At 34.6% G+C, this 27,521-nt stretch overlaps 1 protein-coding gene across 1 annotated transcript in view; it reads right to left on the bottom strand.

Annotated features, from left to right (window-relative positions):
- LOC134717740 (uncharacterized PE-PGRS family protein PE_PGRS54-like) overlaps nucleotides 1-27,521 on the bottom strand; it is a 48,340-nt gene that overhangs the window by 7,184 nt on the left and 13,635 nt on the right. Inside the window, exons 5-20 of the mRNA XM_063580234.1 lie at nucleotides 25,308-25,511; nucleotides 24,312-24,530; nucleotides 20,778-20,996; nucleotides 19,782-20,000; nucleotides 16,248-16,466; nucleotides 15,252-15,470; nucleotides 11,722-11,940; nucleotides 10,726-10,944; nucleotides 7,193-7,411; nucleotides 6,198-6,416; nucleotides 5,189-5,422; nucleotides 4,196-4,414; nucleotides 3,110-3,420; nucleotides 2,240-2,423; nucleotides 1,248-1,466; nucleotides 254-472 (exon numbers count right to left, since the gene is read on the bottom strand). Of these exons, the coding sequence (XP_063436304.1) occupies nucleotides 254-472; nucleotides 1,248-1,466; nucleotides 2,240-2,423; nucleotides 3,110-3,420; nucleotides 4,196-4,414; nucleotides 5,189-5,422; nucleotides 6,198-6,416; nucleotides 7,193-7,411; nucleotides 10,726-10,944; nucleotides 11,722-11,940; nucleotides 15,252-15,470; nucleotides 16,248-16,466; nucleotides 19,782-20,000; nucleotides 20,778-20,996; nucleotides 24,312-24,530; nucleotides 25,308-25,511 (3,561 nt within the window). The remainder of the gene's footprint in view (nucleotides 1-253; nucleotides 473-1,247; nucleotides 1,467-2,239; nucleotides 2,424-3,109; nucleotides 3,421-4,195; nucleotides 4,415-5,188; nucleotides 5,423-6,197; nucleotides 6,417-7,192; nucleotides 7,412-10,725; nucleotides 10,945-11,721; nucleotides 11,941-15,251; nucleotides 15,471-16,247; nucleotides 16,467-19,781; nucleotides 20,001-20,777; nucleotides 20,997-24,311; nucleotides 24,531-25,307; nucleotides 25,512-27,521) is intronic.

The following is a 27,521-nucleotide window of genomic DNA, read 5'->3' as shown; positions in this document are numbered from 1 at the left end:
TTGGCCACGAGCATCACTGAAGAGACAGGTATTGTCGAAATGCGCATCTGGTTTAAGCTCCTGTCACCAGTTAAAAAAACTAGTTGATCTATTTGACTCGCCTACTAGACAAGCGGTGGAAAAGCTCACAAAAGAACCATAATGATATCGGAACAACCAACCACAGCTACTTGTATTATGGGAGATAGTAGACATTTGGAATTGCCTGCTATTGGGGATGAAGTATGTCCTGCAGAGGGATTTATGGCCCCACCCTCCCGCTTCCAGTGTTCCTATGAAGCCTCCATATGCCTGTTGCTGAGTAGCTGAGAATGCAACGAAGACGGGTAAGTATACAGGTAGTGTATCGCCAACAGGATATGGTTGTGTAAGGAAAGAATAAGATCGGGACATATCACCAGCAGTGTCAGCAGCACTATCACCAGCAGCACTGTCACCAGTAGCACTGTCACCAGCACCAACTGCAGCTGTACTTCAAGTTGTAGACTTTGAAGACATGATGGTCATTGACAACAATCTAGATTTACTGCAAATGGAGCCAATTCGTTTTTTTTTAATCTTAACCTTTAGAAGAAGAGTACATGGACTTTCAATTTTTATCATTAGAAGAGTTTTTTTTTAATATTCGGACAATTATATCCTTTTAGAAATTAGTTATGTTAAAATTTATATTTAAGGGAGAGTAATTAGGAAAACAATTTTGGGTTGGGTGAAAGATTTTGATAGTTTGGGAAGGGATAGGTCATTTAGAACAAGTATTAATGAAATTTAGATGTTTCATTCCAGTTTAGTGTTGTGAGTTGAGAGTATGCATATTTGTACATAAAGTGCATTTATTTATTGTATTATATTGAATCAATTTGAAATAAATTTGTATTTTTAATTTATTATATTTATTAATGCTAAAAATAAATTTAGTAAATCAACTTTACTTTTTGGACCTTTTGGATTATAGCTCTTCATCTTATATAGAAGCTTTGGATTTCAAATATTTTGGCCGCGAGCATCACTGAAGAGACAGGTATTGTCGAAATGCGCATCTGGATTATAGCTCCTGTCACCAGTTGAAAAAACTAGTTGATCTATTTGACTCGCCTACTAGACAAGCGGTGGAAAAGCTCACAAAAGAACCATAATGATATCGGAGCAACCAACCACAGCTACTTATATTATGGGAGATAGTAAACATTTGGAATTGCCTGCTATTGGGGATGAAGTATGTCCTGCAGAGGGATTTATGGCCCCACCCTCCCGCTTCCAGTGTTCCTATGAAGCCTCCATATGCCTGTTGCTGAGTAGCTGAGAATGCAACGAAGACGGGTAAGTATACAGGTAGTGTATCGCCAACAGGATATGGTTGTGTAAGGAAAGAATTAGATCGGGACATATCACCAGCAGTGTCAGCAGCACTATCACCAGCAGCACTGTCACCAGTAGCACTGTCACCAGCACCAACTGCAGCTGTACTTCAAGTTGTAGACTTTGAAGACATGATGGTCATTGACAACAATCTAGATTTACTGCAAATGGAGCCAATTCGTTTTTTTTAATCTTAACCTTTAGAAGAAGAGTACATGGACTTTCAATTTATATCATTGGAAGAGTTTTTTTTTAATATTCGGACAATTATATCCTTTTAGAAATTAGTTATGTTAAATTTTATATTTAAGGGAGAGTAATTAGGAAAACAATTTTGGGTTGGGTAAAAGATTTTGATAGTTTGGGAAGGGATAGGTCATTTAGAACAAGTATTAATGAAATTTAGATGTTTCATTCCAGTTTAGTGTTGTGAGTTGAGAGTATGCATATTTGTACATAAAGTGCATTTATTTATTGTATTTAATTGAATCAATTTGAAATAAATTTGTATTTTAAATTTATTATATTTATTAATGCTAAAAATAAATTTAGTAAATCAACTTTACTTTTTGGACCTTTTGGATTATAGCTCTTCATCTTATATAGAAGCTTTGGATTTCAAATATTTTGGCCACGAGCATCACTGAAGAGACAGGTATTGTCGAAATGCGCATCTGGTTTAAGCTCCTGTCACCAGTTAAAAAAACTAGTTGATCTATTTGACTCGCCTACTAGACAAGCGGTGGAAAAGCTCACAAAAGAACCATAATGATATCGGAGCAACCAACCACAGCTACTTGTATTATGGGAGATAGTAGACATTTGGAATTGCCTGCTATTGGGGATGAAGTATGTCCTGCAGAGGGATTTATGGCCCCACCCTCCCGCTTCCAGTGTTCCTATGAAGCCTCCATATGCCTGTTGCTGAGTAGCTGAGAATGCAACGAAGACGGGTAAGTATACAGGTAGTGTATCGCCAACAGGATATGGTTGTGTAAGGAAAGAATTAGATCGGGACATATCACCAGCAGTGTCAGCAGCACTGTCACCAGCACCAACTCCAGCTGTAATTCAAGTTGTAGACTTTGAAGACATGATGGTCATTGACAACAATCTAGATTTACTGCAAATGGAGCCAATTCGTTTTTTTTTAATCTTAACCTTTAGAAGAAGAGTACATGGACTTTCCATTTTTATCATTAGAAGAGTTTTTTTTTAATATTCGGACAATTATATCCTTTTAGAAATTAGTTATGTTAAAATTTATATTTAAGGGAGAGTAATTAGGAAAAAATTTTGGGTTGGGTAAAAGATTTTGATAGTTTGGGAAGGGATAGGTCATTTAGAACAAGTATTAATGAAATTTAGATGTTTCATTCCAGTTTAGTGTTGTGAGTTGAGAGTATGCATATTTGTACATAAAGTGCATTTATTTATTGTATTTAATTGAATCAATTTGAAATAAATTTGTATTTTAAATTTATTATATTTATTAATGCTAAAAATAAATTTAGTAAATCAACTTTACTTTTTGGACCTTTTGGATTATAGCTCTTCATCTTATATAGAAGCTTTGGATTTCAAATATTTTGGCCGCGAGCATCACTGAAGAGACAGGTATTGTCGAAATGCGCATCTGGTTTAAGCTCCTGTCACCAGTTGAAAAAACTAGTTGATCTATTTGACTCGCCTACTAGACAAGCGGTGGAAAAGCTCACAAAAGAACCATAATGATATCGGAGCAACCAACCACAGCTACTTGTATTATGGGAGATAGTAGACATTTGGAATTGCCTGCTATTGGGGATGAAGTATGTCCTGCAGAGGGATTTATGGCCCCACCCTCCCGCTTCCAGTGTTCCTATGAAGCCTCCATATGCCTGTTGCTGAGTAGCTGAGAATGCAACGAAGACGGGTAAGTATACAGGTAGTGTATCGCCAACAGGATATGGTTGTGTAAGGAAAGAATTAGATCGGGACATATCACCAGCAGTGTCAGCAGCACTATCACCAGCAGCACTGTCACCAGTAGCACTGTCACCAGCACCAACTCCAGCTGTACTTCAAATTGTAGACTTTGAAGACATGATGGTCATTGACAACAATCTAGATTTACTGCAAATGGAGCCAATTCGTTTTTTTTAAATCTTAACCTTTAGAAGAAGAGTACATGGACTTTCAATTTTTATCATTAGAAGAGTTTTTTTTTAATATTCGGACAATTATATCCTTTTAGAAATTAGTTATGTTAAAATTTATATTTAAGGGAGAGTAATTAGGAAAACAATTTTGGGTTGGGTAAAAGATTTTGATAGTTTGGGAAGGGATAGGTCATTTAGAACAAGTATTAATGAAATTTAGATGTTTCATTCCAGTTTAGTGTTGTGAGTTGAGAGTATGCATATTTGTACATAAAGTGCATTTATTTATTGTATTTAATTGAATCAATTTGAAATAAATTTGTATTTTAAATTTATTATATTTATTAATGCTAAAAATAAATTTAGTAAATCAACTTTACTTTTTGGACCTTTTGGATTATAGCTCTTCATCTTATATAGAAGCTTTGGATTTCAAATATTTTGGCCGCGAGCATCACTGAAGAGACAGGTATTGTCGAAATGCGCATCTGGATTATAGCTCCTGTCACCAGTTGAAAAAACTAGTTGATCTATTTGACTCGCCTACTAGACAAGCGGTGGAAAAGCTCACAAAAGAACCATAATGGTATCGGAGCAACCAACCACAGCTACTTGTATTATGGGAGATAGTAAACATTTGGAATAGCCTGCTATTGGGGATGAAGTATGTCCTGCAGAGGGATTTATGGCCCCACCCTCCCGCTTCCAGTGTTCCTATGAAGCCTCCATATGCCTGTTGCTGAGTAGCTGAGAATGCAACGAAGACGGGTAAGTATACAGGTAGTGTATCGCCAACAGGATATGGTTGTGTAAGGAAAGAATTAGATCGGGACATATCACCAGCAGTGTCAGCAGCACTATCACCAGCAGCACTGTCACCAGTAGCACTGTCACCAGCACCAACTGCAGCTGTACTTCAAGTTGTAGACTTTGAAGACATGATGGTCATTGACAACAATCTAGATTTACTGCAAATGGAGCCAATTCGTTTTTTTTTAATCTTAACCTTTAGAAGAAGAGTACATGGACTTTCAATTTATATCATTAGAAGAGTTTTTTTTTAATATTCGGACAATTATATCCTTTTAGAAATTAGTTATGTTAAATTTTATATTTAAGGGAGAGTAATGAGGAAAACAATTTTGGGTTGGGTAAAAGATTTTGATAGTTTGGGAAGGGATAGGTCATTTAGAACAAGTATTAATGAAATTTAGATGTTTCATTCCAGTTTAGTGTTGTGAGTTGAGAGTATGCATATTTGTACATAAAGTGCATTTATTTATTGTATTTAATTGAATCAATTTGAAATAAATTTGTATTTTAAATTTATTATATTTATTAATGCTAAAAATAAATTTAGTTAATCAACTTTACTTTTTGGACCTTTTGGATTATAGCTCTTCATCTTATATAGAAGCTTTGGATTTCAAATATTTTGGCCACGAGCATCACTGAAGAGACAGGTATTGTCGAAATGCGCATCTGGTTTAAGCTCCTGTCACCAGTTAAAAAAACTAGTTGATCTATTTGACTCGCCTACTAGACAAGCGGTGGAAAAGCTCACAAAAGAACCATAATGATATCGGAGCAACCAACCACAGCTACTTGTATTATGGGAGATAGTAGACATTTGGAATTGCCTGCTATTGGGGATGAAGTATGTCCTGCAGAGGGATTTATGGCCCCACCCTCCCGCTTCCAGTGTTCCTATGAAGCCTCCATATGCCTGTTGCTGAGTAGCTGAGAATGCAACGAAGACGGGTAAGTATACAGGTAGTGTATCGCCAACAGGATATGGTTGTGTAAGGAAAGAATTAGATCGGGACAGATCACCAGCAGTGTCAGCAGCACTATCACCAGCAGCACTATCACCAGCAGCACTGTCACCAGCAGCACTGTCACCAGCACCAACTCCAGCTGTACTTCAAGTTGTAGACTTTGAAGACATGATGGTCATTGACAACAATCTAGATTTACTGCAAATGGAGCCAATTCGTTTTTTTTAATCTTAACCTTTAGAAGAAGAGTACATGGACTTTCAATTTATATCATTAGAAGAGGTTTTTTTTAATATTCGGACATTTATATCCTTTTAGAAATTAGTTATGTTAAAATTTATATTTAAGGGAGAGTAATTAGGAAAAAAATTTTGGGTTGGGTAAAAGATTTTGATAGTTTGGGAAGGGATAGGTCATTTAGAACAAGTATTAATGAAATTTAGATGTTTCATTCCAGTTTAGTGTTGTGAGTTGAGAGTATGCATATTTGTACATAAAGTGCATTTATTTATTGTATTTAATTGAATCAATTTGAAATAAATTTGTATTTTAAATTTATTATATTTATTAATGCTAAAAATAAATTTAGTAAATCAACTTTACTTTTTGGACCTTTTGGATTATAGCTCTTCATCTTATATAGAAGCTTTGGATTTCAAATATTTTGGCCACGAGCATCACTGAAGAGACAGGTATTGTCGAAATGCGCATCTGGATTATAGCTCCTGTCACCAGTTAGAAAAAACTAGTTGATCTATTTGACTCGCCTACTAGACAAGCGGTGGAAAAGCTCACAAAAGAACCATAATGATATCGGAGCAACCAACCACAGCTACTTGTATTATGGGAGATAGTAGACATTTGGAATTGCCTGCTATTGGGGATGAAGTATGTCCTGCAGAGGGATTTATGGCCCCACCCTCCCGCGTCCAGTGTTCTTATGACGCCTCCATATGCCTGTTGCTGAGTAGCTGAGAATGCAACGAAGACGGGTAAGTATACAGGTAGTGTATCGCCAACAGGATATGGTTGTGTAAGGAAAGAATTAGATCGGGACATATCACCAGCAGTGTCAGCAGCACTATCACCAGCAGCACTGTCACCAGTAGCACTGTCACCAGCACCAACTCCAGCTGTACTTCAAGTTGTAGACTTTGAAGACATGGTGGTCATTGACAACAATCTAGATTTACTGCAAATGGAGCCAATTCGTTTTTTTTTAATCTTAACCTTTAGAAGAAGAGTACATGGACTTTCAATTTTTATCATTAGAAGAGGTTTTTTTTAATATTCGGACAATTATATCCTTTTAGAAATTAGTTATGTTAAAATTTATATTTAAGGGAGAGTAATTAGGAAAACAATTTTGGGTTGGGTAAAAGATTTTGATAGTTTGGGAAGGGATAGGTCATTTAGAACAAGTATTAATGAAATTTAGATGTTTCATTCCAGTTTAGTGTTGTGAGTTGAGAGAATGCATATTTGTACATAAAGTGCATTTATTTATTGTATTTAATTGAATCAATTTGAAATAAATTTGTATTTTAAATTTATTATATTTATTAATGCTAAAAATAAATTTAGTAAATCAACTTTACTTTTTGGACCTTTTGGATTATAGCTCTTCATCTTATATAGAAGCTTTGGATTTCAAATATTTTGGCCACGAGCATCACTGAAGAGACAGGTATTGTCGAAATGCGCATCTGGATTATAGCTCCTGTCACCAGTTAGAAAAAACTAGTTGATCTATTTGACTCGCCTACTAGACAAGCGGTGGAAAAGCTCACAAAAGAACCATAATGATATCGGAGCAACCAACCACAGCTACTTGTATTATGGGAGATAGTAGACATTTGGAATTGCCTGCTATTGGGGATGAAGTATGTCCTGCAGAGGGATTTATGGCCCCACCCTCCCGCGTCCAGTGTTCTTATGAAGCCTCCATATGCCTGTTGCTGAGTAGCTGAGAATGCAACGAAGACGGGTAAGTATACAGGTAGTGTATCGCCAACAGGATATGGTTGTGTAAGGAAAGAATTAGATCGGGACATATCACCAGCAGTGTCAGCAGCACTATCACCAGCAGCACTGTCACCAGTAGCACTGTCACCAGCACCAACTCCAGCTGTACTTCAAGTTGTAGACTTTGAAGACATGGTGGTCATTGACAACAATCTAGATTTACTGCAAATGGAGCCAATTCGTTTTTTTTTAATCTTAACCTTTAGAAGAAGAGTACATGGACTTTCAATTTTTATCATTAGAAGAGGTTTTTTTTAATATTCGGGCAATTATATCCTTTTAGAAATTAGTTATGTTAAAATTTATATTTAAGGGAGAGTAATTAGGAAAACAATTTTGGGTTGGGTAAAAGATTTTGATAGTTTGGGAAGGGATAGGTCATTTAGAACAAGTATTAATGAAATTTAGATGTTTCATTCCAGTTTAGTGTTGTGAGTTGAGAGAATGCATATTTGTACATAAAGTGCATTTATTTATTGTATTTAATTGAATCAATTTGAAATAAATTTGTATTTTAAATTTATTATATTTATTAATGCTAAAAATAAATTTAGTAAATCAACTTTACTTTTTGGACCTTTTGGATTATAGCTCTTCATCTTATATAGAAGCTTTGGATTTCAAATATTTTGGCCACGAGCATCACTGAAGAGACAGGTATTGTCGAAATGCGTATCTGGATTATAGCTCCTGTCACCAGTTAGAAATCAAAGTGCTGGATAGCACCTCTGGAAAGTTTGCAACTGTAGCTGGGTATTATTCCAAAAAGGTTATAGACGTGTATTATTTCAAATATGTATTTCATCACAGCTTTGATGTTTTAAACTAAACCATTGTCTCATCAGTAAGGATAAAAAAAATCACTTTTTTTATGTTTATCATAAAAAGTTTTGATATTTTCTCATGATTACAACTTTAAGCTGTAGATCTAAAATAATGAAAAATACATTCAGAAAGCTCTTTTAATTTCTTTAAGTACCATGTCAACTTCAAGGGCCTGTGAATTAGTATTTTTCTATTGGTTTAGGTCCTTCATATTTGTTTTTAGTAAATTAACACGCAAGTTTTTTGTTTGTTTGAATTGTTCCACATGTTTCATATCCGGCGGGGCCTTTTAAAGCTTTCTACATGTATATGGTACAAACATTTCTCATTTTTGACAACCTTTATTGTGGCCTATAGTTATTAATACATTTTCATTCTTTGAACTCTTTTGAATAGCATTGGTTCTTTGCAAAAAATACTGCATCCTTACTTATAAATAGTTACAGTAACTTAAATCAATACAACTGCAAAAAAAGTCAATTTATATTATAGGCTTTTATCAAAAATAGGGAACATATCCATGGGACTCAAATGATGCCCTCGCTATAGCATTAACGTTATAAACTCAAGAACTGTAAATGTGACACTACCAAAATTTTTACTTGATCTGAATTATGGGTTAATAAACATTCATGATTGTGTATTCATCCTAATTATACAGTATTGCGCAATAGAATTGTAAGATCTTGACATTTGTTTTCTGTCAGAAACCTATTTGTTATGTCAACAATTTGATCGCGATCCAAATTCAGAGCTGTATCAAGCTTGAATGTTGTGTCCATACTTGTCCCAACTGTTCAACTTCAGGTTTCGACTTCTGCGGTCGTATAAAGCGGTGCCCTGCGGAGCATCTGGTTCCATTTAACAAGGCACAATCCTAGAGCAGTAAAACTAAATCCACCAAAATTCAAACTTGATCAGTGTTTGTGGTAATGAGAATTGTGTATAAGTTTCATAACATTTGGTTAAGACAAACTATACTTAGAGAACAGAAACTAAAATTTCCAGCAACTTTTCTTTTTGGAAAGTAGCATTAAACGCTATAGAATGGTAAAAAATACGCAACTTAAATTCAAACTTGACTTGTGAATTGTGGTTATAAGCATTGCGTATCAGTTTCATACAATTTGGTTCAGGCAAACTAAAGTAAGAAAACAGAAACGAATTTTGGGATATACAGAGGTACATAAGTAAGGGAAGAATGTACATACTTTCAGAGAAGAACAAGGATAAAACTCAATACGGTGGGAGTATAACAAAGGAATAAAAAGTTTATATACGCTAGATTCATAGAATTTTTTTGTAAGCCATTCGTTTGATGGTAATCATTGCCTCTGTGTTTGGATGACAAAGCAATTAAATTTCTATTTAAATAGGGCATGCTATGCACATGTTTGTCTGTAATCTATATAAATTTTGAGGTGAAAATGCAGCCATTTAAGTCAAAGGGTACACATCATCATAATTTCACGAACCTTAATCATTTCTACAGCACTTGTCTTCATACCTTGAGCTATGTTATTCTAAGAAGTAGATGCTGACACTCGGTTGCTTTTAATACGGATGCTATATGATACGAATTTGCGATAATACACCAGAGGTGGTATGATGTAAGAAGAAGACTGACGTTTGGTCGATGTTTTTCTGCTGTCAGTTTGATCCACTTTATCATGCTGAACGAGTGAAGGCCCTTATATCCACATTGGAATGTGTTTAAATAACGGAATTAAAAGTTTTCAAATGATTTTTGGCATCAAATCATTTCGATCGATGTTTCGACAAAAACAATGCATTTAATTTTAATTTTTTTATGAAAGCCGGTGGTACCGTATTTACCTGTACTCGTCCCTTAATGAGACATTAGACATATAATTATTGAGTATTTTATATTCTATCACCTGTGTTTTGTTTAACAAAACATCATCACTTGTCAATTATCCGACGGCTTGGCAGTCAAAATGACAACTTGCTCTCGCATTTTAATCAGTCATTCCCGATTTTTTCGATACTCTCGGGCTTTTACCACGTTTACGTACGTCCATAGTAAACAGGTAAAAGTAGAGCGGAAAATGTTCATTCATGAAATTTTCATGAATGAAACTGACGCAATCTGGCGTAGATTTCTTGTGATTTTCTCTTCATCGTATGGCAGATCCGCGAAATAGTGTTGAGATTCTCATTTTCAAAATGAAGTTAAATTCATCTGAATCGTCGGTGAATATTCAATTATTTTTTATTAAAGCTGTGTCAAATGAGTAGTTACTCGAAATGTTAAAAGAACCTTCCAAGACTCATAATTCAAACACTAGTAATAGTACTAAATTATCTCGGATCAGAATAAATGGCGATAATCTGTCACCATAAGTTTGAGGCCGATGGCTATGGAAAGCAGCAATAGCAAGCTATAGCAAACTTTCCAAAAACTAGTTGATTTATTTGACTCGCCTACTAGACAAGCGGTGGAAAAGCTCACAAAAGAACCATAATGATATCGGAGCAACCAACCACAGCTACTTGTATTATGGGAGATAGTAGACATTTGGAATTGCCTGCTATTGGGGATGAAGTATGTCCTGCAGAGGGATTTATGTCCCCACCCTCCCGCTTCCAGTGTTCCTATGAAGCCTCCATATGCCTGTTGCTGAGTAGCTGAGAATGCAACGAAGACGGGTAGGTATACAGGTAGTGTATCGCCAACAGGATATGGTTGTGTAAGGAAAGAATTAGATCGGGACATATCACCAGCAGTGTCAGCAGCACTATCACCAGCAGCACTGTCACCAGTAGCACTGTCACCAGCACCAACTCCAGCTGTACTTCAAGTTGTAGACTTTGAAGACATGATGGTCATTGACAACAATCTAGATTTACTGCAAATGGAGCCAATTCGTTTTTTTTTTAATCTTAACCTTTAGAAGAAGAGTACATGGACTTTCAATTTTTATCATTAGAAGAGTTTTTTTTTAATATTCGGACAATTATATCCTTTTAGAAATTAGTTATGTTAAAATTTATATTTAAGGGAGAGTAATTAGGAAAACAATTTTGGGTTGGGTAAAAGATTTTGATAGTTTGGGAAGGGATAGGTCATTTAGAACAAGTATTAATGAAATTTAGATGTTTCATTCCAGTTTAGTGTTGTGAGTTGAGAGAATGCATATTTGTACATAAAGTGCATTTATTTATTGTATTTAATTGAATCAATTTGAAATAAATTTGTATTTTAAATTTATTATATTTATTAATGCTAAAAATAAATTTAGTAAATCAACTTTACTTTTTGGACCTTTTGGATTATAGCTCTTCATCTTATATAGAAGCTTTGGATTTCAAATATTTTGGCCACGAGCATCACTGAAGAGACAGGTATTGTCGAAATGCGCATCTGGATTATAGCTCCTGTCACCAGTTAGAAAAAACTAGTTGATCTATTTGACTCGCCTACTAGACAAGCGGTGGAAAAGCTCACAAAAGAACCATAATGATATCGGAGCAACCAACCACAGCTACTTGTATTATGGGAGATAGTAGACATTTGGAATTGCCTGCTATTGGGGATGAAGTATGTCCTGCAGAGGGATTTATGGCCCCACCCTCCCGCGTCCAGTGTTCTTATGAAGCCTCCATATGCCTGTTGCTGAGTAGCTGAGAATGCAACGAAGACGGGTAAGTATACAGGTAGTGTATCGCCAACAGGATATGGTTGTGTAAGGAAAGAATTAGATCGGGACATATCACCAGCAGTGTCAGCAGCACTATCACCAGCAGCACTGTCACCAGTAGCACTGTCACCAGCACCAACTCCAGCTGTACTTCAAGTTGTAGACTTTGAAGACATGGTGGTCATTGACAACAATCTAGATTTACTGCAAATGGAGCCAATTCGTTTTTTTTTAATCTTAACCTTTAGAAGAAGAGTACATGGACTTTCAATTTTTATCATTAGAAGAGGTTTTTTTTAATATTCGGGCAATTATATCCTTTTAGAAATTAGTTATGTTAAAATTTATATTTAAGGGAGAGTAATTAGGAAAACAATTTTGGGTTGGGTAAAAGATTTTGATAGTTTGGGAAGGGATAGGTCATTTAGAACAAGTATTAATGAAATTTAGATGTTTCATTCCAGTTTAGTGTTGTGAGTTGAGAGAATGCATATTTGTACATAAAGTGCATTTATTTATTGTATTTAATTGAATCAATTTGAAATAAATTTGTATTTTAAATTTATTATATTTATTAATGCTAAAAATAAATTTAGTAAATCAACTTTACTTTTTGGACCTTTTGGATTATAGCTCTTCATCTTATATAGAAGCTTTGGATTTCAAATATTTTGGCCACGAGCATCACTGAAGAGACAGGTATTGTCGAAATGCGCATCTGGATTATAGCTCCTGTCACCAGTTAGAAATCAAAGTGCTGGATAGCACCTCTGGAAAGTTTGCAACTGTAGCTGGGTATTATTCCAAAAAGGTTATAGACGTGTATTATTTCAAATATGTATTTCATCACAGCTTTGATGTTTTAAACTAAACCATTGTCTCATCAGTAAGGATAAAAAAAATCACTTTTTTTATGTTTATCATAAAAAGTTTTGATATTTTCTCATGATTACAACTTTAAGCTGTAGATCTAAAATAATGAAAAATACATTCAGAAAGCTCTTTTAATTTCTTTAAGTACCATGTCAACTTCAAGGGCCTGTGAATTAGTATTTTTCTATTGGTTTAGGTCCTTCATATTTGTTTTTAGTAAATTAACACGCAAGTTTTTTGTTTGTTTGAATTGTTCCACATGTTTCATATCCGGCGGGGCCTTTTAAAGCTTTCTACATGTATATGGTACAAACATTTCTCATTTTTGACAACCTTTATTGTGGCCTATAGTTATTAATACATTTTCCTTCTTTGAACTCTTTTGAATAGCATTGGTTCTTTGCAAAAAATACTGCATCCTTACTTATAAATAGTTACAGTAACTTAAATCAATACAACTGCAAAAAAAGTCAATTTATATTATAGGCTTTTATCAAAAATAGGGAACATATCCATGGGACTCAAATGATGCCCTCGCTATAGCATTAACGTTATAAACTCAAGAACTGTAAATGTGACACTACCAAAATTTTTACTTGATCTGAATTATGGGTTAATAAACATTCATGATTGTGTATTCATCCTAATTATACAGTATTGCGCAATAGAATTGTAAGATCTTGACATTTGTTTTCTGTCAGAAACCTATTTGTTATGTCAACAATTTGATCGCGATCCAAATTCAGAGCTGTATCAAGCTTGAATGTTGTGTCCATACTTGTCCCAACTGTTCAACTTCAGGTTTCGACTTCTGCGGTCGTATAAAGCGGTGCCCTGCGGAGCATCTGGTTCCATTTAACAAGGCACAATCCTAGAGCAGTAAAACTAAATCCACCAAAATTCAAACTTGATCAGTGTTTGTGGTAATGAGAATTGTGTATAAGTTTCATAACATTTGGTTAAGACAAACTATACTTAGAGAACAGAAACTAAAATTTCCAGCAACTTTTCTTTTTGGAAAGTAGCATTAAACGCTATAGAATGGTAAAAAATACGCAACTTAAATTCAAACTTGACTTGTGAATTGTGGTTATAAGCATTGCGTATCAGTTTCATACAATTTGGTTCAGGCAAACTAAAGTAAGAAAACAGAAACGAATTTTGGGATATACAGAGGTACATAAGTAAGGGAAGAATGTACATACTTTCAGAGAACAAGGATAAAACTCAATACGGTGGGAGTATAACAAAGGAATAAAAAGTTTATATACGCTAGATTCATAGAATTTTTTTGTAAGCCATTCGTTTGATGGTAATCATTGCCTCTGTGTTTGGATGACAAAGCAATTAAATTTCTATTTAAATAGGGCATGCTATGCACATGTTTGTCTGTAATCTATATAAATTTTGAGGTGAAAATGCAGCCATTTAAGTCAAAGGGTACACATCATCATAATTTCACGAACCTTAATCATTTCTACAGCACTTGTCTTCATACCTTGAGCTATGTTATTCTAAGAAGTAGATGCTGACACTCGGTTGCTTTTAATACGGATGCTATATGATACGAATTTGCGATAATACACCAGAGGTGGTATGATGTAAGAAGAAGACTGACGTTTGGTCGATGTTTTTCTGCTGTCAGTTTGATCCACTTTATCATGCTGAACGAGTGAAGGCCCTTATATCCACATTGGAATGTGTTTAAATAACGGAATTAAAAGTTTTCAAATGATTTTTGGCATCAAATCATTTCGATCGATGTTTCGACAAAAACAATGCATTTAATTTTAATTTTTTTATGAAAGCCGGTGGTACCGTATTTACCTGTACTCGTCCCTTAATGAGACATTAGACATATAATTATTGAGTATTTTATATTCTATCACCTGTGTTTTGTTTAACAAAACATCATCACTTGTCAATTATCCGACGGCTTGGCAGTCAAAATGACAACTTGCTCTCGCATTTTAATCAGTCATTCCCGATTTTTTCGATACTCTCGGGCTTTTACCACGTTTACGTACGTCCATAGTAAACAGGTAAAAGTAGAGCGGAAAATGTTCATTCATGAAATTTTCATGAATGAAACTGACGCAATCTGGCGTAGATTTCTTGTGATTTTCTCTTCATCGTATGGCAGATCCGCGAAATAGTGTTGAGATTCTCATTTTCAAAATGAAGTTAAATTCATCTGAATCGTCGGTGAATATTCAATTATTTTTTATTAAAGCTGTGTCAAATGAGTAGTTACTCGAAATGTTAAAAGAACCTTCCAAGACTCATAATTCAAACACTAGTAATAGTACTAAATTATCTCGGATCAGAATAAATGGCGATAATCTGTCACCATAAGTTTGAGGCCGATGGCTATGGAAAGCAGCAATAGCAAGCTATAGCAAACTTTCCAAAAACTAGTTGATTTATTTGACTCGCCTACTAGACAAGCGGTGGAAAAGCTCACAAAAGAACCATAATGATATCGGAGCAACCAACCACAGCTACTTGTATTATGGGAGATAGTAGACATTTGGAATTGCCTGCTATTGGGGATGAAGTATGTCCTGCAGAGGGATTTATGTCCCCACCCTCCCGCTTCCAGTGTTCCTATGAAGCCTCCATATGCCTGTTGCTGAGTAGCTGAGAATGCAACGAAGACGGGTAAGTATACAGGTAGTGTATCGCCAACAGGATATGGTTGTGTAAGGAAAGAATTAGATCGGGACATATCACCAGCAGTGTCAGCAGCACTATCACCAGCAGCACTGTCACCAGTAGCACTGTCACCAGCACCAACTCCAGCTGTACTTCAAGTTGTAGACTTTGAAGACATGATGGTCATTGACAACAATCTAGATTTACTGCAAATGGAGCCAATTCGTTTTTTTTTTAATCTTAACCTTTAGAAGAAGAGTACATGGACTTTCAATTTTTATCATTAGAAGAGTTTTTTTTTAATATTCGGACAATTATATCCTTTTAGAAATTAGTTATGTTAAAATTTATATTTAAGGGAGAGTAATTAGGAAAACAATTTTGGGTTGGGTAAAAGATTTTGATAGTTTGGGAAGGGATAGGTCATTTAGAACAAGTATTAATGAAATTTAGATGTTTCATTCCAGTTTAGTGTTGTGAGTTGAGAGAATGCATATTTGTACATAAAGTGCATTTATTTATTGTATTTAATTGAATCAATTTGAAATAAATTTGTATTTTAAATTTATTATATTTATTAATGCTAAAAATAAATTTAGTAAATCAACTTTACTTTTTGGACCTTTTGGATTATAGCTCTTCATCTTATATAGAAGCTTTGGATTTCAAATATTTTGGCCACGAGCATCACTGAAGAGACAGGTATTGTCGAAATGCGCATCTGGATTATAGCTCCTGTCACCAGTTAGAAAAAACTAGTTGATCTATTTGACTCGCCTACTAGACAAGCGGTGGAAAAGCTCACAAAAGAACCATAATGATATCGGAGCAACCAACCACAGCTACTTGTATTATGGGAGATAGTAGACATTTGGAATTGCCTGCTATTGGGGATGAAGTATGTCCTGCAGAGGGATTTATGGCCCCACCCTCCCGCGTCCAGTGTTCTTATGAAGCCTCCATATGCCTGTTGCTGAGTAGCTGAGAATGCAACGAAGACGGGTAAGTATACAGGTAGTGTATCGCCAACAGGATATGGTTGTGTAAGGAAAGAATTAGATCGGGACATATCACCAGCAGTGTCAGCAGCACTATCACCAGCAGCACTGTCACCAGTAGCACTGTCACCAGCACCAACTCCAGCTGTACTTCAAGTTGTAGACTTTGAAGACATGGTGGTCATTGACAACAATCTAGATTTACTGCAAATGGAGCCAATTCGTTTTTTTTTTAATCTTAACCTTTAGAAGAAGAGTACATGGACTTTCAATTTTTATCATTAGAAGAGGTTTTTTTTAATATTCGGGCAATTATATCCTTTTAGAAATTAGTTATGTTAAAATTTATATTTAAGGGAGAGTAATTAGGAAAACAATTTTGGGTTGGGTAAAAGATTTTGATAGTTTGGGAAGGGATAGGTCATTTAGAACAAGTATTAATGAAATTTAGATGTTTCATTCCAGTTTAGTGTTGTGAGTTGAGAGAATGCATATTTGTACATAAAGTGCATTTATTTATTGTATTTAATTGAATCAATTTGAAATAAATTTGTATTTTAAATTTATTATATTTATTAATGCTAAAAATAAATTTAGTAAATCAACTTTACTTTTTGGACCTTTTGGATTATAGCTCTTCATCTTATATAGAAGCTTTGGATTTCAAATATTTTGGCCACGAGCATCACTGAAGAGACAGGTATTGTCGAAATGCGCATCTGGATTATAGCTCCTGTCACCAGTTAGAAATCAAAGTGCTGGATAGCACCTCTGGAAAGTTTGCAACTGTAGCTGGGTATTATTCCAAAAAGGTTATAGACGTGTATTATTTCAAATATGTATTTCATCACAGCTTTGATGTTTTAAACTAAACCATTGTCTCATCAGTAAGGATAAAAAAAATCACTTTTTTTATGTTTATCATAAAAAGTTTTGATATTTTCTCATGATTACAACTTTAAGCTGTAGATCTAAAATAATGAAAAATACATTCAGAAAGCTCTTTTAATTTCTTTAAGTACCATGTCAACTTCAAGGGCCTGTGAATTAGTATTTTTCTATTGGTTTAGGTCCTTCATATTTGTTTTTAGTAAATTAACACGCAAGTTTTTTGTTTGTTTGAATTGTTCCACATGTTTCATATCCGGCGGGGCCTTTTAAAGCTTTCTACATGTATATGGTACAAACATTTCTCATTTTTGACAACCTTTATTGTGGCCTATAGTTATTAATACATTTTCCTTCTTTGAACTCTTTTGAATAGCATTGGTTCTTTGCAAAAAATACTGCATCCTTACTTATAAATAGTTACAGTAACTTAAATCAATACAACTGCAAAAAAAGTCAATTTATATTATAGGCTTTTATCAAAAATAGGGAACATATCCATGGGACTCAAATGATGCCCTCGCTATAGTATTAACGTTATAAACTCAAGAACTGTAAATGTGACACTACCAAAATTTTTACTTGATCTGAATTATGGGTTAATAAACATTCATGATTGTGTATTCATCCTAATTATACAGTATTGCGCAATAGAATTGTAAGATCTTGACATTTGTTTTCTGTCAGAAACCTATTTGTTATGTCAACAATTTGATCGCGATCCAAATTCAGAGCTGTATCAAGCTTGAATGTTGTGTCCATACTTGTCCCAACTGTTCAACTTCAGGTTTCGACTTCTGCGGTCGTATAAAGCGGTGCCCTGCGGAGCATCTGGTTCCATTTAACAAGGCACAATCCTAGAGCAGTAAAACTAAATCCACCAAAATTCAAACTTGATCAGTGTTTGTGGTAATGAGAATTGTGTATAAGTTTCATAACATTTGGTTAAGACAAACTATACTTAGAGAACAGAAACTAAAATTTCCAGCAACTTTTCTTTTTGGAAAGTAGCATTAAACGCTATAGAATGGTAAAAAATACGCAACTTAAATTCAAACTTGACTTGTGAATTGTGGTTATAAGCATTGCGTATCAGTTTCATACAATTTGGTTCAGGCAAACTAAAGTAAGAAAACAGAAACGAATTTTGGGATATACAGAGGTACATAAGTAAGGGAAGAATGTACATACTTTCAGAGAAGAACAAGGATAAAACTCAATACGGTGGGAGTATAACAAAGGAATAAAAAGTTTATATACGCTAGATTCATAGAATTTTTTTGTAAGCCATTCGTTTGATGGTAATCATTGCCTCTGTGTTTGGATGACAAAGCAATTAAATTTCTATTTAAATAGGGCATGCTATGCACATGTTTGTCTGTAATCTATATAAATTTTGAGGTGAAAATGCAGCCATTTAAGTCAAAGGGTACACATCATCATAATTTCACGAACCTTAATCATTTCTACAGCACTTGTCTTCATACCTTGAGCTATGTTATTCTAAGAAGTAGATGCTGACACTCGGTTGCTTTTAATACGGATGCTATATGATACGAATTTGCGATAATACACCAGAGGTGGTATGATGTAAGAAGAAGACTGACGTTTGGTCGATGTTTTTCTGCTGTCAGTTTGATCCACTTTATCATGCTGAACGAGTGAAGGCCCTTATATCCACATTGGAATGTGTTTAAATAACGGAATTAAAAGTTTTCAAATGATTTTTGGCATCAAATCATTTCGATCGATGTTTCGACAAAAACAATGCATTTAATTTTAATTTTTTTATGAAAGCCGGTGGTACCGTATTTACCTGTACTCGTCCCTTAATGAGACATTAGACATATAATTATTGAGTATTTTATATTCTATCACCTGTGTTTTGTTTAACAAAACATCATCACTTGTCAATTATCCGACGGCTTGGCAGTCAAAATGACAACTTGCTCTCGCATTTTAATCAGTCATTCCCGATTTTTTCGATACTCTCGGGCTTTTACCACGTTTACGTACGTCCATAGTAAACAGGTAAAAGTAGAGCGGAAAATGTTCATTCATGAAATTTTCATGAATGAAACTGACGCAATCTGGCGTAGATTTCTTGTGATTTTCTCTTCATCGTATGGCAGATCCGCGAAATAGTGTTGAGATTCTCATTTTCAAAATGAAGTTAAATTCATCTGAATCGTCGGTGAATATTCAATTATTTTTTATTAAAGCTGTGTCAAATGAGTAGTTACTCGAAATGTTAAAAGAACCTTCCAAGACTCATAATTCAAACACTAGTAATAGTACTAAATTATCTCGGATCAGAATAAATGGCGATAATCTGTCACCATAAGTTTGAGGCCGATGGCTATGGAAAGCAGCAATAGCAAGCTATAGCAAACTTTCCAAAAACTAGTTGATTTATTTGACTCGCCTACTAGACAAGCGGTGGAAAAGCTCACAAAAGAACCATAATGATATCGGAGCAACCAACCACAGCTACTTGTATTATGGGAGATAGTAGACATTTGGAATTGCCTGCTATTGGGGATGAAGTATGTCCTGCAGAGGGATTTATGTCCCCACCCTCCCGCTTCCAGTGTTCCTATGAAGCCTCCATATGCCTGTTGCTGAGTAGCTGAGAATGCAACGAAGACGGGTAAGTATACAGGTAGTGTATCGCCAACAGGATATGGTTGTGTAAGGAAAGAATTAGATCGGGACATATCACCAGCAGTGTCAGCAGCACTATCACCAGCAGCACTGTCACCAGTAGCACTGTCACCAGCACCAACTCCAGCTGTACTTCAAGTTGTAGACTTTGAAGACATGATGGTCATTGACAACAATCTAGATTTACTGCAAATGGAGCCAATTCGTTTTTTTTTTAATCTTAACCTTTAGAAGAAGAGTACATGGACTTTCAATTTTTATCATTAGAAGAGTTTTTTTTTAATATTCGGACAATTATATCCTTTTAGAAATTAGTTATGTTAAAATTTATATTTAAGGGAGAGTAATTAGGAAAACAATTTTGGGTTGGGTAAAAGATTTTGATAGTTTGGGAAGGGATAGGTCATTTAGAACAAGTATTAATGAAATTTAGATGTTTCATTCCAGTTTAGTGTTGTGAGTTGAGAGAATGCATATTTGTACATAAAGTGCATTTATTTATTGTATTTAATTGAATCAATTTGAAATAAATTTGTATTTTAAATTTATTATATTTATTAATGCTAAAAATAAATTTAGTAAATCAACTTTACTTTTTGGACCTTTTGGATTATAGCTCTTCATCTTATATAGAAGCTTTGGATTTCAAATATTTTGGCCACGAGCATCACTGAAGAGACAGGTATTGTCGAAATGCGCATCTGGATTATAGCTCCTGTCACCAGTTAGAAAAAACTAGTTGATCTATTTGACTCGCCTACTAGACAAGCGGTGGAAAAGCTCACAAAAGAACCATAATGATATCGGAGCAACCAACCACAGCTACTTGTATTATGGGAGATAGTAGACATTTGGAATTGCCTGCTATTGGGGATGAAGTATGTCCTGCAGAGGGATTTATGGCCCCACCCTCCCGCGTCCAGTGTTCTTATGAAGCCTCCATATGCCTGTTGCTGAGTAGCTGAGAATGCAACGAAGACGGGTAAGTATACAGGTAGTGTATCGCCAACAGGATATGGTTGTGTAAGGAAAGAATTAGATCGGGACATATCACCAGCAGTGTCAGCAGCACTATCACCAGCAGCACTGTCACCAGTAGCACTGTCACCAGCACCAACTCCAGCTGTACTTCAAGTTGTAGACTTTGAAGACATGGTGGTCATTGACAACAATCTAGATTTACTGCAAATGGAGCCAATTCGTTTTTTTTTTAATCTTAACCTTTAGAAGAAGAGTACATGGACTTTCAATTTTTATCATTAGAAGAGGTTTTTTTTAATATTCGGGCAATTATATCCTTTTAGAAATTAGTTATGTTAAAATTTATATTTAAGGGAGAGTAATTAGGAAAACAATTTTGGGTTGGGTAAAAGATTTTGATAGTTTGGGAAGGGATAGGTCATTTAGAACAAGTATTAATGAAATTTAGATGTTTCATTCCAGTTTAGTGTTGTGAGTTGAGAGAATGCATATTTGTACATAAAGTGCATTTATTTATTGTATTTAATTGAATCAATTTGAAATAAATTTGTATTTTAAATTTATTATATTTATTAATGCTAAAAATAAATTTAGTAAATCAACTTTACTTTTTGGACCTTTTGGATTATAGCTCTTCATCTTATATAGAAGCTTTGGATTTCAAATATTTTGGCCACGAGCATCACTGAAGAGACAGGTATTGTCGAAATGCGCATCTGGATTATAGCTCCTGTCACCAGTTAGAAATCAAAGTGCTGGATAGCACCTCTGGAAAGTTTGCAACTGTAGCTGGGTATTATTCCAAAAAGGTTATAGACGTGTATTATTTCAAATATGTATTTCATCACAGCTTTGATGTTTTAAACTAAACCATTGTCTCATCAGTAAGGATAAAAAAAATCACTTTTTTTATGTTTATCATAAAAAGTTTTGATATTTTCTCATGATTACAACTTTAAGCTGTAGATCTAAAATAATGAAAAATACATTCAGAAAGCTCTTTTAATTTCTTTAAGTACCATGTCAACTTCAAGGGCCTGTGAATTAGTATTTTTCTATTGGTTTAGGTCCTTCATATTTGTTTTTAGTAAATTAACACGCAAGTTTTTTGTTTGTTTGAATTGTTCCACATGTTTCATATCCGGCGGGGCCTTTTAAAGCTTTCTACATGTATATGGTACAAACATTTCTCATTTTTGACAACCTTTATTGTGGCCTATAGTTATTAATACATTTTCATTCTTTGAACTCTTTTGAATAGCATTGGTTCTTTGCAAAAAATACTGCATCCTTACTTATAAATAGTTACAGTAACTTAAATCAATACAACTGCAAAAAAAGTCAATTTATATTATAGGCTTTTATCAAAAATAGGGAACATATCCATGGGACTCAAATGATGCCCTCGCTATAGCATTAACGTTATAAACTCAAGAACTGTAAATGTGACACTACCAAAATTTTTACTTGATCTGAATTATGGGTTAATAAACATTCATGATTGTGTATTCATCCTAATTATACAGTATTGCGCAATAGAATTGTAAGATCTTGACATTTGTTTTCTGTCAGAAACCTATTTGTTATGTCAACAATTTGATCGCGATCCAAATTCAGAGCTGTATCAAGCTTGAATGTTGTGTCCATACTTGTCCCAACTGTTCAACTTCAGGTTTCGACTTCTGCGGTCGTATAAAGCGGTGCCCTGCGGAGCATCTGGTTCCATTTAACAAGGCACAATCCTAGAGCAGTAAAACTAAATCCACCAAAATTCAAACTTGATCAGTGTTTGTGGTAATGAGAATTGTGTATAAGTTTCATAACATTTGGTTAAGACAAACTATACTTAGAGAACAGAAACTAAAATTTCCAGCAACTTTTCTTTTTGGAAAGTAGCATTAAACGCTATAGAATGGTAAAAAATACGCAACTTAAATTCAAACTTGACTTGTGAATTGTGGTTATAAGCATTGCGTATCAGTTTCATACAATTTGGTTCAGGCAAACTAAAGTAAGAAAACAGAAACGAATTTTGGGATATACAGAGGTACATAAGTAAGGGAAGAATGTACATACTTTCAGAGAAGAACAAGGATAAAACTCAATACGGTGGGAGTATAACAAAGGAATAAAAAGTTTATATACGCTAGATTCATAGAATTTTTTTGTAAGCCATTCGTTTGATGGTAATCATTGCCTCTGTGTTTGGATGACAAAGCAATTAAATTTCTATTTAAATAGGGCATGCTATGCACATGTTTGTCTGTAATCTATATAAATTTTGAGGTGAAAATGCAGCCATTTAAGTCAAAGGGTACACATCATCATAATTTCACGAACCTTAATCATTTCTACAGCACTTGTCTTCATACCTTGAGCTATGTTATTCTAAGAAGTAGATGCTGACACTCGGTTGCTTTTAATACGGATGCTATATGATACGAATTTGCGATAATACACCAGAGGTGGTATGATGTAAGAAGAAGACTGACGTTTGGTCGATGTTTTTCTGCTGTCAGTTTGATCCACTTTATCATGCTGAACGAGTGAAGGCCCTTATATCCACATTGGAATGTGTTTAAATAACGGAATTAAAAGTTTTCAAATGATTTTTGGCATCAAATCATTTCGATCGATGTTTCGACAAAAACAATGCATTTAATTTTAATTTTTTTATGAAAGCCGGTGGTACCGTATTTACCTGTACTCGTCCCTTAATGAGACATTAGACATATAATTATTGAGTATTTTATATTCTATCACCTGTGTTTTGTTTAACAAAACATCATCACTTGTCAATTATCCGACGGCTTGGCAGTCAAAATGACAACTTGCTCTCGCATTTTAATCAGTCATTCCCGATTTTTTCGATACTCTCGGGCTTTTACCACGTTTACGTACGTCCATAGTAAACAGGTAAAAGTAGAGCGGAAAATGTTCATTCATGAAATTTTCATGAATGAAACTGACGCAATCTGGCGTAGATTTCTTGTGATTTTCTCTTCATCGTATGGCAGATCCGCGAAATAGTGTTGAGATTCTCATTTTCAAAATGAAGTTAAATTCATCTGAATCGTCGGTGAATATTCAATTATTTTTTATTAAAGCTGTGTCAAATGAGTAGTTACTCGAAATGTTAAAAGAACCTTCCAAGACTCATAATTCAAACACTAGTAATAGTACTAAATTATCTCGGATCAGAATAAATGGCGATAATCTGTCACCATAAGTTTGAGGCCGATGGCTATGGAAAGCAGCAATAGCAAGCTATAGCAAACTTTCCAAAAACTAGTTGATTTATTTGACTCGCCTACTAGACAAGCGGTGGAAAAGCTCACAAAAGAACCATAATGATATCGGAGCAACCAACCACAGCTACTTGTATTATGGGAGATAGTAGACATTTGGAATTGCCTGCTATTGGGGATGAAGTATGTCCTGCAGAGGGATTTATGTCCCCACCCTCCCGCTTCCAGTGTTCCTATGAAGCCTCCATATGCCTGTTGCTGAGTAGCTGAGAATGCAACGAAGACGGGTAAGTATACAGGTAGTGTATCGCCAACAGGATATGGTTGTGTAAGGAAAGAATTAGATCGGGACATATCACCAGCAGTGTCAGCAGCACTATCACCAGCAGCACTGTCACCAGTAGCACTGTCACCAGCACCAACTCCAGCTGTACTTCAAGTTGTAGACTTTGAAGACATGATGGTCATTGACAACAATCTAGATTTACTGCAAATGGAGCCAATTCGTTTTTTTTTTAATCTTAACCTTTAGAAGAAGAGTACATGGACTTTCAATTTTTATCATTAGAAGAGTTTTTTTTTAATATTCGGACAATTATATCCTTTTAGAAATTAGTTATGTTAAAATTTATATTTAAGGGAGAGTAATTAGGAAAACAATTTTGGGTTGGGTAAAAGATTTTGATAGTTTGGGAAGGGACAGGTCATTTAGAACAAGTATTAATGAAATTTAGATGTTTCATTCCAGTTTAGTGTTGTGAGTTGAGAGAATGCATATTTGTACATAAAGTGCATTTATTTATTGTATTTAATTGAATCAATTTGAAATAAATTTGTATTTTAAATTTATTATATTTATTAATGCTAAAAATAAATTTAGTAAATCAACTTTACTTTTTGGACCTTTTGGATTATAGCTCTTCATCTTATATAGAAGCTTTGGATTTCAAATATTTTGGCCACGAGCATCACTGAAGAGACAGGTATTGTCGAAATGCGCATCTGGATTATAGCTCCTGTCACCAGTTAGAAAAAACTTGTTGATCTATTTGACTCGCCTACTAGACAAGCGGTGGAAAAGCTCACAAAAGAACCATAATGATATCGGAGCAACCAACCACAGCTACTTGTATTATGGGAGATAGTAGACATTTGGAATTGCCTGCTATTGGGGATGAAGTATGTCCTGCAGAGGGATTTATGGCCCCACCCTCCCGCGTCCAGTGTTCCTATGAAGCCTCCATATGCCTGTTGCTGAGTAGCTGAGAAAGCAACGAAGACGGGTAAGTATACAGGTAGTGTATCGCCAACAGGATATGGTTGTGTAAGGAATGAATTAGATCGGGAAATATCACCAGCAGTGTCAGCAGCACTATCACCAGCAGCACTGTCACCAGCACCAACTCCAGCTGTACTTCAAATTGTAGACTTTGAAGACATGATGGTCATTGACAACAATCTAGATTTACTGCAAATGGAGCCAATTCGTTTTTTTTTTATCTTAACCTTTAGAAGAAGAGTACATGGACTTTCAATTTTTATCATTAGAAGAGGTTTTTTTTAATATTCGGACATTTATATCCTTTTAGAAATTAGTTATGTTAAAATTTATATTTAAGGGAGAGTAATTAGGAAAACAATTTTGGGTTGGGTAAAAGATTTTGATAGTTTGGGAAGGGATAGGTCATTTAGAACAAGTATTAATGAAATTTAGATGTTTCATTCCAGTTTAGTGTTGTGAGTTGAGAGTATGCATATTTGTACATAAAGTGCATTTATTTATTGTATTTAATTGAATCAATTTGAAATAAATTTGTATTTTAAATTTATTATATTTATTAATGCTAAAAATAAATTTAGTAAATCAACTTTACTTTTTGGACCTTTTGGATTATAGCTCTTCATCTTATATAGAAGCTTTGGATTTCAAATATTTTGGCCACGAGCATCACTGAAGAGACAGGTATTGTCGAAATGCGCATCTGGATTATAGCTCCTGTCACCAGTTAGAAATCAAAGTGCTGGATAGCACCTCTGGAAAGTTTGCAACTGTAGCTGTGTATTATTCCAAAAAAGGTTATAGACGTGTATTATTTCAAATATGTATTTCATCACAGCTTTGATGTTTTAAACTAAACCATTGTCTCATCAGTAAGGATAAAAAAAATCACTTTTTTTATGTTTATCATAAAAAGTTTTGATATTTTCTCATGATTACAACTTTAAGCTGTAGATCTAAAATAATGAAAAATACATTCAGAAAGCTCTTTTAATTTCTTTAAGTACCATGTCAACTTCAAGGGCCTGTGAATTAGTATTTTTCTATTGGTTTAGGTCCTTCATATTTGTTTTTAGTAAATTAACACGCAAGTTTTTTGTTTGTTTGAATTGTTCCACATGTTTCATATCCGGCGGGGCCTTTTAAAGCTTTCTACATGTATATGGTACAAACATTTCTCATTTTTGACAACCTTTATTGTGGCCTATAGTTATTAATACATTTTCATTCTTTGAACTCTTTTGAATAGCATTGGTTCTTTGCAAAAAATACTGCATCCTTACTTATAAATAGTTACAGTAACTTAAATCAATACAACTGCAAAAAAAGTCAATTTATATTATAGGCTTTTATCAAAAATAGGGAACATATCCATGGGACTCAAATGATGCCCTCGCTATAGCATTAACGTTATAAACTCAAGAACTGTAAATGTGACACTACCAAAATTTTTACTTGATCTGAATTATGGGTTAATAAACATTCATGATTGTGTATTCATCCTAATTATACAGTATTGCGCAATAGAATTGTAAGATCTTGACATTTGTTTTCTGTCAGAAACCTATTTGTTATGTCAACAATTTGATCGCGATCCAAATTCAGAGCTGTATCAAGCTTGAATGTTGTGTCCATACTTGTCCCAACTGTTCAACTTCAGGTTTCGACTTCTGCGGTCGTATAAAGCGGTGCCCTGCGGAGCATCTGGTTCCATTTAACAAGGCACAATCCTAGAGCAGTAAAACTAAATCCACCAAAATTCAAACTTGATCAGTGTTTGTGGTAATGAGAATTGTGTATAAGTTTCATAACATTTGGTTAAGACAAACTATACTTAGAGAACAGAAACTAAAATTTCCAGCAACTTTTCTTTTTGGAAAGTAGCATTAAACGCTATAGAATGGTAAAAAATACGCAACTTAAATTCAAACTTGACTTGTGAATTGTGGTTATAAGCATTGCGTATCAGTTTCATACAATTTGGTTCAGGCAAACTAAAGTAAGAAAACAGAAACGAATTTTGGGATATACAGAGGTACATAAGTAAGGGAAGAATGTACATACTTTCAGAGAAGAACAAGGATAAAACTCAATACGGTGGGAGTATAACAAAGGAATAAAAAGTTTATATACGCTAGATTCATA

Source organism: Mytilus trossulus, chromosome 5 (assembly GCF_036588685.1).
Source record: "Mytilus trossulus isolate FHL-02 chromosome 5, PNRI_Mtr1.1.1.hap1, whole genome shotgun sequence".
Classification (NCBI taxonomy): Eukaryota; Metazoa; Mollusca; class Bivalvia; order Mytilida; family Mytilidae; genus Mytilus; species Mytilus trossulus.
This window is presented reverse-complemented; position numbering and strand designations above follow the sequence as displayed.